Source organism: Ambystoma mexicanum, chromosome 7p, assembly GCF_040938575.1.
Source record: "Ambystoma mexicanum isolate Mex_15411 chromosome 7p, UKY_AmexF1_1, whole genome shotgun sequence".
In the NCBI taxonomy this organism is placed as follows: Eukaryota; Metazoa; Chordata; class Amphibia; order Caudata; family Ambystomatidae; genus Ambystoma; species Ambystoma mexicanum.
The window spans coordinates 52,030,894-52,046,717 of NC_090939.1; the positions used below are offsets into that span (position 1 = coordinate 52,030,894).

Sequence of the window (15,824 nt, forward strand, 5' to 3'; positions counted from 1 at the left end):
ATAGGGTTCTTCCTTTATTTCTATTAAATAAATGTGTGTGCCAACAAGCATGCCAACTTCTGCACTGTTACACTTATCTGCAAATCTTTTAGTGCCTGGGTATTAGATTCAGTTATTTTCTTAGCGTTGGTGTACATGTGTGCCCTTTTTCTCTAATGCTGTTTGCAAATTCGTTATTCTGACTTATCAAATGTGCTTTCTTGAGGAAATTATCTAGGAGACTTGGTCTGTGTATACTCGTGCCATTGTTCCAGGTGCTTGCATGCTTTTTGCGAGTAGTGCGTAAACATGAAGTGGGCTGGTCTCCTTTTAGAGTAAGCAGCACTTGTCTAGATTGCCCTGAACCCATTTTCACAGGGATGTTAAGACAAGGTATGGCTGATTATGGATTCAGGCCCATTCTTAACCCCGTCTGCACTGACGCCATTGAATTCCATGACTGGCGGTGTAGATACGGCTCATGCACTTAACCACTCCGCCATGTCCATTCGGCGACTCAGGTATCACCTGGGCCTCTTTCTGCCACCATTACAGAAATGTGTTGGTCAGATTCAGATAACTGCTGTTTTACAGTTTTTTCCCACATTAGTATATCCACAATGCAGAGCAATATTCAGCTTTTCAAAGACGTGGGTAGGTAAGGGTCAAAGACACGACACCTAATCGGTAGAAATAGAACCTATTACAACCCCCGGACTAGGATAGAGGAGAGTGTGAAATGTAAAGCAGGGTCCCAACTTTCCTTGCACATTGAGGATTTCAAGTGACATGGTCTGGGTCAGGACCAGACAATCACAGGGTTCTCCTTCATTCATACTTGTCCCTTTTCAGTCTCATGTCTTCTTAAGTCAGTAGAGAGTGTGGATGTGCTGCTTTTTAAACTGCGGTGGCCAGCCGCTTTACTCTTTATTTTATTTTTAATTTTTACTTCAGATAACAAGTTTTGTTTTAGGCAGGGTACCTTCCCTCCTATTACTCCAGATAAATGCTATACTTTAAATCCAAATACTGATATTTTGACCAGTTTCAGACCACATGACATCACAATACATAAAAGCAGTTACCTGTGTTCATTGATTCCCGATTTTTCGATAGGCACTTTCCTCCCCGTCTGCTCTGTCTGCCCCCTTGAGTCTCTGGGTGCTGCGGCCAGCTCTCCCCTCTGACAAAATCGTCCTTTCTTGGGCCAAAGGGGAATCACCGGGAAGTGCACCCAGCAACCCAGGTCCGGCTGGTGAGCAGCGGGTTCTGACGTCTAAGGCACCAGATTGTAGTGGAAAATAATGACTACTGATTGATGAACACTTTATTAGTTAAGCACTAAGTAAACAAGTGACCATCAGCAACACGAAACTTCGACGCAAGTGAACCCCACTCCCTCCTGGGACCATATCTCTTCTACTCACAGGAATACATGGGTGTCAATGAAAGGCGGTGGTCTTGGCCTGGCAAAGTCACACCTTGCAACCTTAATTGCTGATCGAGATAAACCCTCATTGTACAGCCTTTCAATGCCGGCTGCACCCGGCAGCGCTTGTTAGTGTTATCAGTAAAAGCAGCACAGTGCAAGGCATTTCTTCAAGGTGAATATACGCCCTAATGCTTCCCACTCACCACACGGTGAGTGGGAAGCATTATGCTTTAGCTGGCAGATGACAACATCTGCCAGCTAAAGCAAGTAAAAGGCGAGAGCAGGTAACGCTCTTAGCTATGCCAAAACAGATATGTGTCAGAAGCGTCAACAGCGAAGGCAAGGATTCTTAAATGGTATGCAAAGCACTGGTGTAAGGGTGGAATGTGCAGTGCAGTGTACCATCTCACTGTATGCAGGCCAGAGACAGTGGTTTAAACATGGCGTAAATTACAATTAGAATATACGGTCACACAATGGTATGGTAACAGGGCTTCTTAAATGATCATGCCTTATTCAATTTTGTCCTCTTTCCTCCACAAAGCACAGGAGTGTATGTTAAAGGTTTTCCAGTTGCATGTTTCATTTTAGAAGAGCATAATCTTTACTTCCCAGTAATGCATTGTAGCCTTCTTTTTTCATGTTTGATGTGTATATACATGCTACAGAAAGTACCCTACAGGTAGCATCCTGAGCCCCATTCACAACCAGAATTACCCCTCCACATTATCCCGAGCCCTGTTCCACTGCCTCCAGAACTACCTCTGCATCCCATCCCCTGCCCCAATTCTATCTCCTCAAAAATTGCCTGTCACATTCAAAACATTGATAATATTTTGCAAAGGACCTTGCCTTTTTATCTGGAGCCGTGTTTCCCCATTTTTAGGAGCCTCCTCCCCTTTCTTTCAGCCTTATTCACATAACCCAAAGGTTGACTCATCTCAGGTACCCAGAATGCTATTGTATCAACTCTATTGCAGACTCTTCAGCCTTATTACAAGAGCCATTTCCCTGCCTTCTAACTTAACTGTTCCCCATTTTCCAAGCTTTCACTCTATCTGAGCCCCATATTCTATCTCCCAAGTAGGTTTATATTCCCAGCTACTCCATTATGCCCTATACATGTCAGGTGTACACATTTTCTATCCTTTACATACTGAGCTATGTGTCTAATCCATTAGAAGGACCATTGTTTAGCTCCCATTTTGACTTCTGTTCCCTTTGAGGGGCTTCAATACCATCGTCAGAACCCCACCCAAATTACTCTTGAGCTTCGGCTCGTCTTCATCTTTAACCCAGAGCCCAGTACCTCTCAAGCTACCTCTCTCTTCTATTACTACTCATTTCTTGTTATTGTTATTAATTTCTTATAGAGTGCAACACGCCCAGAGGCCTCAGTGTGCTAGAAAGGGAGAGACAGATCTGAGAGTCAGCAGTGGGATAACAACAGCAGGTATAAGGCTATCCTAATCATTGGAGCTAAAAAGAAATGTCGTAACTGCTTTTCTGAAGCCAGAAAGGCAGGATGCACCACGGATAGAGGCGGGTATAGAGTTCCAAAGAGTTGGAGACTGAACCGAGATGCAGCAGCCACCAAAGTACCTTAGCTTAAACTGAGGGACAAAGAGCCTGGATTGGTCAGTAGACCTTAGGTTATGAGTGACAATAGTCTTGGTCAATCTGTTACTAATTAGATAGGAGCTTGGTTAGTGAGGCATTTATATGACAAAGTTAACATTTTGTCATAAATACGGTGGTGAATAGGTAACCAATGTAGGTCTCGTCTTGACTGGGTAATATGGTCACATGGGCCTAGATTACCAAGTATCCAGACTGCATTATTCTGTGCTACTTGCAGGCTATGAAGCTTCTTCTTAGAAGTGCCTGCAAGTAGGCCATTGCAGTAGCCGAGTCGAGAATTAATGAACACAGTTGCCAAACAGGCGGTATGTTCAGGGGACAGATGAGGTTTAATCTGCCTCAAAAGCTTGTTATTGTAGGAGCAGGGTGATTTAACGTGTTGGTTCATAGTTAGAGTAACGTCCAAGATGACACCAAGCGTTTTTACTTAATGACTTACTGCAATGAGACAGTTTGAGACAGAAAAGTGGGAATACCGTGCATCCAATTTCTTAATTCTCTCAGACGAGCCTACAATCATGAGATCAGTCTTATCATTGTTCAGTGCTAGCGAGTTAAGGATCATCCAATTTTGGATCATACCATACATGCTGTTAAGGCTAGACAGGCCGGTATTATCTCCACCAAGTTCCAAGACAAGCCGAGTATCATCAGCATAATTTGTGTAGACGATACCAGCACTGCCCAGCATATCGAACAGTGGACGAGTATATATATTAAATAAAGGTGGCGAAAGGCATGCATCTTGCGGAACTCCAGAGGAGAGAATTTCTGAGGGGGGCTTTATAATTACCTATAGCCACCCGTGCTACTCTGTGACCAAAAAGGTACACAAATCAAGAGATTGTGGAGTCTGAGCATTTGACTAAGTGTTGCATCATAACCCAGCAGGCGTGCCTGGTCCACCAAGTCAAAAGCTGCTTATAGGTCAAGTAATACCAAGAGAGCAAGCTTGTCCTTCTCAGCTATTACTGTCAGGTTTGGGTGCAGGTCGCTCAAGGTGGTTTTCGTGCCATACCTAGCTCGGAATCCGGACTGCCGAGTGCTAAGTGTTGCGTGATGTTCAATTTGAGCTTGAGGCTGTAGGTAGACAATCCTTTCCAATATCTTCAACAAAAACAGAACCCTCATGATAGGGCGATAGTTATTAACATTACTGGAGTCCAAGATCAACTTTTTCAGAATGGGTGTTATCATACCTCCTTGAGGCAAGACGGAACAGAGGATGTACTGAATGAAGAGCCAACAATTTTGAATGGGAAAGGAGCAAAAAGGTGGTTGAGTCTTGAATAATACTAGAGGGGCAGGTGTCCGAAGGACATGAAGTGGGTTTAAGTTCGAAGACTTTCTTTCTTATATTGTCTTCGGAAGGTATGAGAGTTCAAAAGGAACTACATCATTGGGTGCGTCTAACCTGTTGGAGGAATTCTCAGTGAAACTCAGTTGCACAGGTGACAGATTCTTCTGTCTATTCAGGATATTGAGTTGCTCATTTTAGATGTTATTAAGAAAACCAGATTGTATTTCAGCCCACCAGGTGTTACTGCACTGAACAGAGTTATTCTTCTCTTTCAAGATCCCTTAAGGTTTTAAACAGGTTTTTTAAAATCAGATTTAGCACTTGCAATTCTGATTTCAAAATAGGATTTCTTAATTGGAAACAGAACATTCTTATAATGGAGAGCTCCAGCTTTGTACTTGGCATGTTGGTTGGGGCATGGGTTTTTTCTCCACCTCCTTTCCACCAATCTTGACCTCTTAGCTACATTTACATGGATAAAGCTACTGTCTCATCCCACCCTCTGATATATTTCTTAACTCTTAACCCACCAGTGTATTGTTCATTCCTCTATCTCACAAGCATATCAGCCCATCCAGCTGAGCTATATTCCTCACTGCCTGAATGACCAACTATACCTTTGCACACACCACATTCCTTTCTGAGACGCTTACTCGACCACTCACCCTAAATATAGTTCCTTGATCTCTAACTGCTAACCCCACACAATAGTGCCCCCTATTTCCTCTCATCATAGATATCCATGCCCACTCCAACCAGTTGTTCAACCATTTGCTCCTTCATGAACTCCACTGTTTCTTCCCATACTGCAGCTATATATAGTGATTTCATTCATCGCCATTTTGTGAGTGGACATTTAGTTCGACCTGTTTGGTTAGTTTGGCACAGACATATATGTATGTATGGTGATTATGCCATGTATTGGGCAGGCACAATCATTCTGGGTTCATGACAAGCGACAAGACAACCCCAATTATTAGGGTTATTGCCTTAAGGATAACATATGTCTGCAATTACTACTCCACATTTACCAAAAATGTATGTATGTATATTTAGGAGGTTATGGGGGGGACCCAACCCCTATTATAAGGAGAGAAAAACATTTCAAACTACCAATAACTGGTCGAGATAAGTGTCCACTCGACGAAACCATAGAGAACCCTCCTGTCCCATCCTCTGGCCCATTAACTTGGAGCGGGGCCTCAGAGCCATATCCCCTTATTGCTCGCTGCTATCAAATCTGGCATTAGGTCATCACCCATCACACTGTTGGGAGCTGTAGTGATCCATCCCGGGCTCTTTGCACAGATGGGCTGTGAATGTGCAGACATAGTTACTGCAGCCCTTGCACTTTGGCCGTTTTTTGACCCCTCTCCACTGAGAGCCCTAAACATACTCGCAGCCCAGACCATTCTCTGCCATCTTGTGTCCCTAAGATCAGTGTAGAATAGGTGGCACAGAAGACGAGATCCTGGGGAGGTTTGACACATCTCGGCCTTGGTAGAAAGCATTGAAATGTTGTAAATATTAGAGCGACCAAGGTTTGAAACATGTCACTTGCTGATTCCCCTTTCCTTTTCTAGGTGGCTCCAGGAATGAAGACAGAGCTGGAGATAGAGCTCTTTGCCATGGCAATCGGATTGGAAGGTCAAGAGGGGACAGGGATCTTGTCTCACCAGATTGAGATCCATGCTGAAGAAGAGATCCTCCTCCTGCCCATCATGGCAAATATCCTTTATGGCGAGTCATATTTATTTACAGAATTGGAAACCTATGCATGCTTCCTAGTGCTTTTACATGCTGCATCTTAGTCGCATCTAAAACCAAGTTGGGACCTCAGAGCTGCACAGTGTACTAGGCTAGGGTGAGCATTCCACCTCTGCTGCCATTCTACCCAGTGGTGCCACATCCCGTTGGTGCCGCCACATGTTCCCCGATTGATCCAAATGACTGGCATTCTGCCAAGTTAAAAAAGGTCAGGACGTTGTAGACAATCATGCCACACAGACCGTTTCGCCCTATCAGTGCATTGTGGTAATCCGCACTTGCACATTAGGGAAAAGGTGGCTAGAGCTAGTCGGGCACTCGGCTTGCCAGGAATACATGGGATACCAGCTATTCTGTGCCACTCTGTACCTCCATACACCATGGTGGAAAAGGCAAGCTGGGTTCTGTTTCAAAGTGTGATGTCCGCACCCAACGCCACTGAACTGTGTGGTGTCCTTGTCGAAAGTATAGATTGAGACCCCCCTCCATTAATAGGAGTTTGATAATATTTGTCCTTATTATTTATTTCTTTACATGTTGTCTTTCAAAATCTCCTATAGCTCCCAGTATTGCAACATGTGGTTGTGAGAGATACAAATAGTATACAAAGTGTTGATCCAAAAAAGACGACATGGTGATACCCTTGTATTTGCAAGCGTTCATGGATCACTCCAAAAGGCATAGGAAGAAGGAAGCTCTTAAGCAAACACACAGGACATCTTAAGAATTCAACTCTGGAATGACTGATCTGTTTGTGTCTGTGTTTCTGATTGGTCATTCCGTCACAAAGAGCCATGCTCTTCAGAGGTAACCCCCAAGCATTGCAGTCTGGACCACGTAAATGGGACACCGCAAACTATTTCCAAACGGGCAACAGAAAGAAACACTCCTGGGCCGCTCTCCGAGGCGTGACGGGATAGGGTAGTTTCAGTCCTGGCAGCATGTACAAACCTACCAAAGGCCAGTATGTTTTAGGCAGAGCTGGTTGTGTGTCCATCGCAACTGAGCCTGTTGCCCACCATGTCATCTATGTTTAAGCTTGGGGAGAGGAAACGCAGTCAGTGACATGTTGGACGATTGCATTTCAAATATTAATTAGGCTGTTGGCCACATTCTTAGTATTGCCTCTTTAAGGTTGCTCATACTGGAAAGCCATTTGTTGCGCTGATCCCTTAGCTATATTAGTGGTTGCGCAGTCATCCACACGTTGGGCGTGTGCCTCTGGAAGGCCAGTAGATAGTGGGAGAATCAGTTATATGTTGCGCCTTTGACTTGTGAAGCTGGTGAGAATAGGATGGATCAGCTGCCATGCAGGGAATCCGCTTCTCTACATCGGATTATAAACAAAATAGAGTCTGGACTGGAACAGGAGCCCCCAAAAGCCTCTGTCAAGCTTGGAGGGCAGGGCTTTTAAAGTGCTAGAAGGGCTGCGGTTGGAGTGAGTCCGGCAACAGACCATTGCCACAGAGAGCGGGGATGTGTCACTTAGGTATCAATAAAGAGCCCTAGAAAATCTGATGGGAACAATCAGGTCTAACTGATGGGACCCCTGGTTCTCTATAGGCGCAAAGAGTGGGACTTTGTTAATCAGGATAGTGAATCATGAAGCTGCAATGTCTGTTCAAACCATCTTCCAGCGTTTGGAAAATCTGCATGCATTTCTATTCATGTTTTTCATGCATTTCTTGTCCTAAATATACTATTCAGCACTGCTATTTTAAAGGTCCGCAGGAGTGTGATTTGGTACCAAAAAGTGCATACTGATGAGTGTGTCCGTCATCCTTCATCTAACACTTTGCCTGTCGAGATTCATACACCTATGTAGTTGCTGCCCAGTTTCCCCAAAATAGCAGCCTCCCATTGGGGCATTTTATATCAATAATCAAATACACAATATAGCTGGGTGCACATGTGAATCTTTTGTAATACTGTGCAGCGATCGGAACACCTTCTTCAGAGGACTTTGACTAAGGAATTATTTTGTGACATACAACATGGTTGATAGCCAGGCCAGCAGTGCAATAAATTACAAAAGAGAACTTAAAATTATTTTAGAGACATTTCCAAATTACTTCAAAGGACAACTTTAGAGACTGGTACCAGATAACCCAGTACATTCTACCTACTGCCAGAGATGCACCAAAACTCCACTTCTTCTGGAAGGGCTGCTTCTTTGGCCAAGACGTTCAGTGCAACCAATTCATTTGAAATTGGTGTGCATATGCTTCCACCCTCTCCCACACCATTAATATTCTTAATCTGGGTCTCGGGCAGTTAGAAAGGCAGGAGAGCAGGATGACAAACAGAGAAAACATGACCTTCCAGGTTGTTAAGGAGATTTTTGCACAACACTGTGGGGACAACTGTGTAACCATCCAGTCTAAAGACAAAATAGTGTTTCTCGCCAATAGGAAAAACCTGTCTCTCTAAGGAGGCATCTCTGGCAGAGCAGTCCGGCTTAACTCAAGGGAGGGAGGAAGGAAGCAAGACTGATGGTAAAGTATGCAGTGTCATTGTCTGGTCAACCACTCCCAGCAAGGCCCAGGATAACAAGGCCAATACCTGTCTTCACCTGTCCTCAGCCTTCCTCGCCGTTTGCCCGGACCCCCTGCCGGATTCCAGACCAACCTGAACGGTAAACACCACTTCGCTTTTAAACTGAACTGCCTAGACTCTGGAAAAGGCTTTGTTACCACAAGCTACTTATTGCCACTCTCGTGCACTCAGGCCTTACTGCATGCTGTATCTGTGCCCAAAGTTGCTGCCATTTCCAGTACATAGGTGCTCATTCGTATTTAGACTACTGTGTCGCTAATCATCCCTGTCACATATAACTGCACTGTGCCTCACTACTGCTCGGCTACCCTATGCAATTCTAGCTGCCATTTTTAAGCACATTGTGACCATCTGCCCTGTTCTGCTGATCTGCTCACCAACTGCCTCTAGATCTGTTGACCTGCAGCCCAATGTGCCCCCGCTCAACATACTTTTATAGCCACTAAACTCAATGTTGTGCTTAATCTGCTCTATGTGCTATTCTGAAGTTAGGGGTTATTCTGATTCTAGGTGTTATCTTGAACTAAGTGTTACTCTGAACCTAGGTGCTATTCCCATTCCAGCCGCTATTCTGAATACATGATACTCTGATCCAAGATGTTAATTGGTACACTGGCACAATTCTAAACCTAATGCTGTGCTAATTGACAAACGCTTACTATGACCACTTTGCTTACCTGTACCTGAGTCAGATGCCAATCTGCAACCTTGCACTACATGGATTAGGTAGTATTCGACTACTCCAAGCAGGCCGCACTGTCCACTGCTAGATTTCAACCCTAGACAGGACACACACTGCACCTTACCCCCCTCACACAATGTTCCTCCCGGGCCTTTACTCTATACTACTGAGAACCATTCTCCACATCACCAATTCCGCATGCCTGCCCAGCTCACCCCTTAACTTGACCAGCCTAGGCACCGCATCACCCACCCTCACAGAGCCCAGCACCACAATCATGCTTAGCCTACTCGCTCCCCCATGCCTTTCGGACAGGCTGACCAGATTACGATCCAGACTTCCAAAAATACACGAGCCTAGAGCCAGGGACTCCTCACAATCCATACTCACACACCGAACCTCCATCAGCTCCTGCGCTAACCTTACGCTAAAAAAACCCGAACCTAAACCCGTCAACTCCACTACAACCAACAATAGAGCGCTCATCACAGCTACCACCCCCACCCCTGCCAAAGCCAAAACCCTACCTATAAAAGGTGCCCTCATCAACGCACGCTCCATGATTGCCCATGCCACGGACATCGCTGATCTCATTTTAGCTGAAGATCTAGACTTCCTAGCCATAACAGAGTCCTGGCTTCATGCAGCAGCAGGCCCAGCCCTTTCGCTAGCCATCCCCACTGACTACACCATCATCCGAGCGGACAGAACTGAAGCTAAAGGCGGTGGTTTGGCCATCATTGCCAAGACCCACCTTAACATCAGACTCAACTCCGCCACACACCACCCATCATGTGAATCACTTACAGCCAAACTACCCATCGCTAACTCCCAAACAATATCCATTCACTTACTATACAGACCTCCCGGACCCCCGGGATCTTTCGAGGAAGACCTCAATGCCATCCTTACCGACAACCTAAAAAACTCCTCACAATGCCTTCTCTTAGGAGACTTCAATTTAGGCTACAAAGACCCCAAAGACAATCAAGCCACTCTCATCAGCAACACCCTGTCTGAACTAGGCTTCACACAAAAAGTAACCAGCCCCACCCATAACAAAGGGAGAACCCTTGATTGGATAGCAGACTATAACTGTGCCGTATCGATCACTAACAACACTCCCCAATCCTGGACCGACCACCACCTCCTCTCCTTCTCACTTGAGGCCTCAAGCCCTACAACCAACATGGCACTAGCCCCAGCCATCCACACGAGAAGCAAAAAAAATATCACAGTAGAAAAACTGATCCCACTCATTCTTCCTACACTAAGCCAACTCCAAGACTCTAATCCCTATGACCTCGTAGAAGGCTATAACAACACCATGCGCATAGCCTTAGACGCCATTGCACCATTGAAACTTAGAAAATCCAAACCAAAAAAGCACCTCAACCAATGGTTCTCCAGCCATCTTAAAACCCTTAGATTGGAAAAGAGTAAACTGGAACAAGTCTGGAGACAATCTCCGACTGACCACAACAAACTATTGCTCAACAAAATAACGGCCAACTATAAAAAAGAAATCATAGCGGCCAAACAAGAATCCTATAACCTGAGAATCTCCCAATCCAACTCCAGCTCCAGAGAATTATTTACTATCCTGAAAGAATTGGAAACCCCGGTAACAATCCCAGATACTTGCGTTAAAAACAAACAATGGTGCACCAGTGTCCAAAATGCACTAAACAACAAAGTCACTGGCCTTCAAACAAAAATTAAAAATAAGAAAGACTCCCTCACCAATCTTACCAACCCCATCAACGCCCACTCGAGCCCTCCACCCTCACACCACACACCTAACTCTGCTCGCTTCAGCTTTTCCAAAGTCTCTTCCCTCGAAGTAGAAAAAATAATTCTTGGCCTTAAACCCTCCAACTGCAAAGGTGACCTCTGCCCCCCACAAATCATTAAAGACGCGGCACGAGACCTCTCGCCATTCATCACCAGACTCATCAATGCCTCCTTTTCCTCAGGAACAGTCCCCAGTAACCTTAAAGAGTCCTGGGTCCTCCCTCTCCTCAAAAAACCCTCCCTTGACCCGTCCATCCCAACCAACTACAGACCGATTACCACCGTCCCATTCCTGCTCAAGATACTAGACAAGACAGCATACCTACAAATTCAAAAGTATCTTGAAACAAACCACCTTCTAGGAATAAGACAATCCGGCTTCAGACCCCAACATGGAACTGAAACAGCCCTGATAGATCTGAAAGCCCAAATAGACGACCTTAGAGATAACGGGAAAACTGCATTACTACTCCTGCTAGACCTCTCTGCGGCGTTTGACCTAGTTGACCATAAAATCCTATGTAATCATTTAGACTCAGCTGCCCACTTTTCACAAGAAGCCATCAGTTGGATTGAGTCATTCCTCAACAACAGATCCATGCGAGTCTTCTCCTCCTCTGCCGCCGCCGAACCCATCCCCATTACATGTGGAGTCCCACAGGGCTCGTGCGTCTCCCCCACTCTGTACAACGTGTTCACAAAGCCCCTGTTTGATGATCTAGACGGCCTGGGTATCACCTACACTAACTACGCCGATGATACACAGATCCTCATCCCGTTGACGGGAGATTACAACCAGGATTTGGCCTTGGTGAACAGGGTGTATCTCATCATCCAGGCATGGATGGCTTCGCACAGTCTATGCCTGAATGATGACAAAACTGAACTCATCATCCTTGGTTCTACGTCCAACCTAACCAAACTCGACCACAATTATGCCAACTTCATCATAGATGGGAACCTAATCAAGGTTTCGAAAGAAGTAAAAACCCTAGGAATATACCTCGACTCCTCCCTAACCTTCCACAAACAGGTTAGCTCGATGGCATCCTCTACGGCCTACACATGTAAGCTCATAAGAGCAGCCAAACCCTTCCTCTCCACCCACAGCTGCACTACACTTGCCAGAGCATTGGTATTATCCAAACTGGACTATTGTAACGCCCTCTACATAGGAGCCACCAAACAAATCACCAACAAAATTCAGACGCTACAAAACAACGCCCTTAGGGCAGCACTCAATATTCCCAGGAGGGAACACATTTCCAATATCAGGAAATCCCATAACTGGCTCAGCACAACAGACAAAATCCTGCTTAAAGTAGCATCGCTCACCCACAAATGCCTGAATAATGCTGCCCCACGCTATCTGGCAGACAGAATATGCAAACACAGCCCCATCAGACCCACCAGAACCTCCAATGCTAATCTGCTCACCGTCCCCAGGTTTAAACGCACTAAAATGGGTGGCAACAGCTTCCAGGTGAAAGCACCCCAACACTGGAACTCCCTACCACCATCGCTCAGAACTCCCCAACCTTACTCACTTTTTAGACGCAACTACATCCATTGGTTAAAGATCACGAACCACTAACACCTCTAACACCACACGGCTGCTCTCCGCGTTGCATGCTTTAAGAGAATCTGTAAATTTGTAATACTAAACTTGTATATATTTGTAATTCTTTAAATACATCTACTGCATTCTCTCCTGCCAAACTGTACACATGTTCCTTCATCGTCACACTGTAATTATGTAATGTAATGTATAATTATGTAATGTAAAGTATAAGCATCCTGTAACCAAGCTTTGAATCACCTTGCTGCTCATGCGCCCTCATACCCTCGGGTCTGGTGCGCAATACAAATGAATAAACTAAACTAAACTAATTGATGGGCTTTTAGACCTCGGCAAACCTTTTTGTTTAAAAGGATTTTTCTTGAACCATAATCGTCGCTTCAGATACCATTATTGTGACCGTAGCAATAATTGAATTGAACTTGATTTACTTTGTGATATCTTTCTGATGTGCGCCACCTAATACATTCTTATAAAGTAAAACTACATCACATTTTCAAGTCAACGATGTTGAAAATTATTTTCTTTTTATTTTCTTTTTCACCAATTTTTTCTCAGAAGTATAGTATTGAGATATCTTTCAAACATGCATTTAGCTCCTCATAACTCAAATGTATGATTTAGACATTCATTTATTTTCACAAATGTCTTATGTCTCCTCTCTTCTCTCAACTCAAAAATATAACCATATTTTGAAGTTCCTAAATCTCCTCTCAAAGTTTATATATCTCCTCTCAACACGTGTTTCACCATGTGTTTGACATGGATCTTCAGGAGCGAATCTAAAGGCAGAACATATTTTATATGCAACAATCTAATCAGCTTTACATTCTCATATCTTAGCTGATGTTATCCAAACATCTTATACACATGTTGAATCTTCACTTGCCCTTTCCTTGTTTCTATGCAGTTATTGATGCCTTATTGGCCAGGTTATATTCGTTATACCTTTATCTCCATGCTGTTAATTGTCAAACCTGACTGAAAAAAGCAATTAATTTCTTATCCGGATAATCGTTTACATTACCTTGCATACTGTTTAATACACACTTTCCTAATTTCTGAGTTTATCTACCCAGTGTATTTTGAATTAGGATATTTGAGAGATGCTTTCTTATGTTCATTTTATACTTTATGCCATGGGAAATACATAATTTTGCCCATCTTTGGTATTACTTACATAAGTACAACATTAGGTCAGCTAATTCTAGCTCAGATAAGGTAAAAAATCAAACTGAAAGGTCAGTTCCTCCAAGGGTTACTGTTCCTGTTACACATATATTACTTTTATCAATCAATTTTTTATTTTTTATGTATGATCCCACATACAAGATACACATAAGCTTGTTTAGATTTGCTTCTAAACCTCCTACCTTTGCTTATTGTTGACTTCTATGGGAGAAATATTGTATATACACATTCTATTCGCCTTTTTCTATATACAAGGAAAATAAATAGTTTCCAGATTGTATTGTATCCTTACTTATGACAATCAACAATATAAAACATTATGTTAATGTTAATGTTAAAAGATATTTGTACCGCGCACTATCACCACCAGAGTGGTCCCCTGGCGGTAACATTATGACTTGTTACAAGCGTTTATAGCCAGTGGAACATCTAAGGAGGCAACTGCATATCTCAAAAAAGAAGGTAGGAAATCTGTGTTGACCTGGATAAAAGTAATATATGTGTGACAGGGACAAAATAGTAACCCTTAGAGGAACTGACCTTTCAGTTTGACTTTTTACCTTATCTGAGCTAGAATTAGCTGAGCTAATGTTGTACTTATGTAAGTAATATCAAAGATGGGCAAAATTATATATTTCCCATGGCATAAAGTATAAAATGAACATAAAGCATCTCTCAAATATCCTAATTCAAAATACACTGGGTAGATAAACTCAGAAATTAGGAAAGTGTGTATTAAACATTATGCAAGGTAATGTAAATGATTATCCGAATAAAACATTATTAATTGCTTTTTTCAGTCAGCTGTGACAATTAACAGCAATGGAGATAAAGGTATAACGAATATAACCTGGCCAATAAGGCATCAATAAGTGCATAGAAACAAGGAAAGAGGAAGTGAAGATTCAACATGTGTATAAGATGTTTGGATAACATCAGCTAAGATATGAGAATGTAAAGCTGATTAGATTGTTGCATATAAAATATTTTCTGTCTTTAGATTCGCTCCTGAAGATCCATGTCAAACAAATGGTGAAACACGTGTTGAGAGGAGATATATAAACTTTGAGAGGTGACATATGAACTTCAAAGAGCCATTTAATGACAAAAATGATATTATTTTTGAGTTAAGAGGAGAAGAGTGGAGACATAAGACATTTGTGAAAATAAATGAATGTCTAAATCATACTTTTCAGTTATGAGGAGCTAAATGCATGTTTGAAAGATAAACTATGTCACTATACTAAGACAAATTGGTTAAAAAGAAAATAATTTTCAACATCGTTGACTGGAAAATGTGATGTGGTTTTACTTTATAAAGAATGTATTAGCTGGCGCACATCAGAAAGATATCACAAAGTAAATCATGATAGTAAAGTATGTTAGTCAACACAGTTGACCAAACAAAACACCCCACACTGGTTTACTGAAAAATAATTCACATAGGGCCTCATTCCGAATCTGGCGATAGCCGTGCTGGTAAAATCGGCAGGCTGCCGCCGGAACTCGTGGGGATTTACCGGCTCTGGACTTGCCAGAATTACCGGGGCATTACAGCCCGGGTGATCCGGTTATTCTGGAGCCGGCATTCTGTAAATGGGAATGGGGAAGTGAAAACACTGGCACCATGTCATAATGGTGCCACTGTTTCCGCGTCCGTCTGTGGGCGGGTGGCGTTACACCCACCAGGTCAGACCTGGTGGGCGTAATGGCACCCGCCCGCAGAACTCGTAGTTTGCCAGTCCAGAAACAACGGTGGTGGTGGTTTTACCACCGTTGTTTCCGGACCGGCAAAACTGTAATGAGGCCCATAGTATTTCTGTCGGGTAAAATATGTACTAAAGGTTAAACATGTGATAGGGTCAGGTTCATGACGCTGCCAGGGGGAACAGGGAGCCCTCTT

The 15,824-nt window shown here is 43.5% G+C and overlaps 1 protein-coding gene across 3 annotated transcripts in view; it reads left to right on the forward strand.

Moving 5' to 3' along the window:
* The window catches only part of SPAG17 (sperm associated antigen 17), a 1,712,709-nt gene that overhangs the window by 1,616,467 nt on the left and 80,418 nt on the right, over window positions 1–15,824 (forward strand). For all 3 annotated transcript variants that reach the window (XM_069635754.1, XM_069635756.1, XM_069635755.1), the window contains one exon: window positions 5,936–6,080. In XM_069635754.1, coding sequence (XP_069491855.1) covers window positions 5,936–6,080 — 145 coding nt within the window. The remainder of the gene's footprint in view (window positions 1–5,935; window positions 6,081–15,824) is intronic.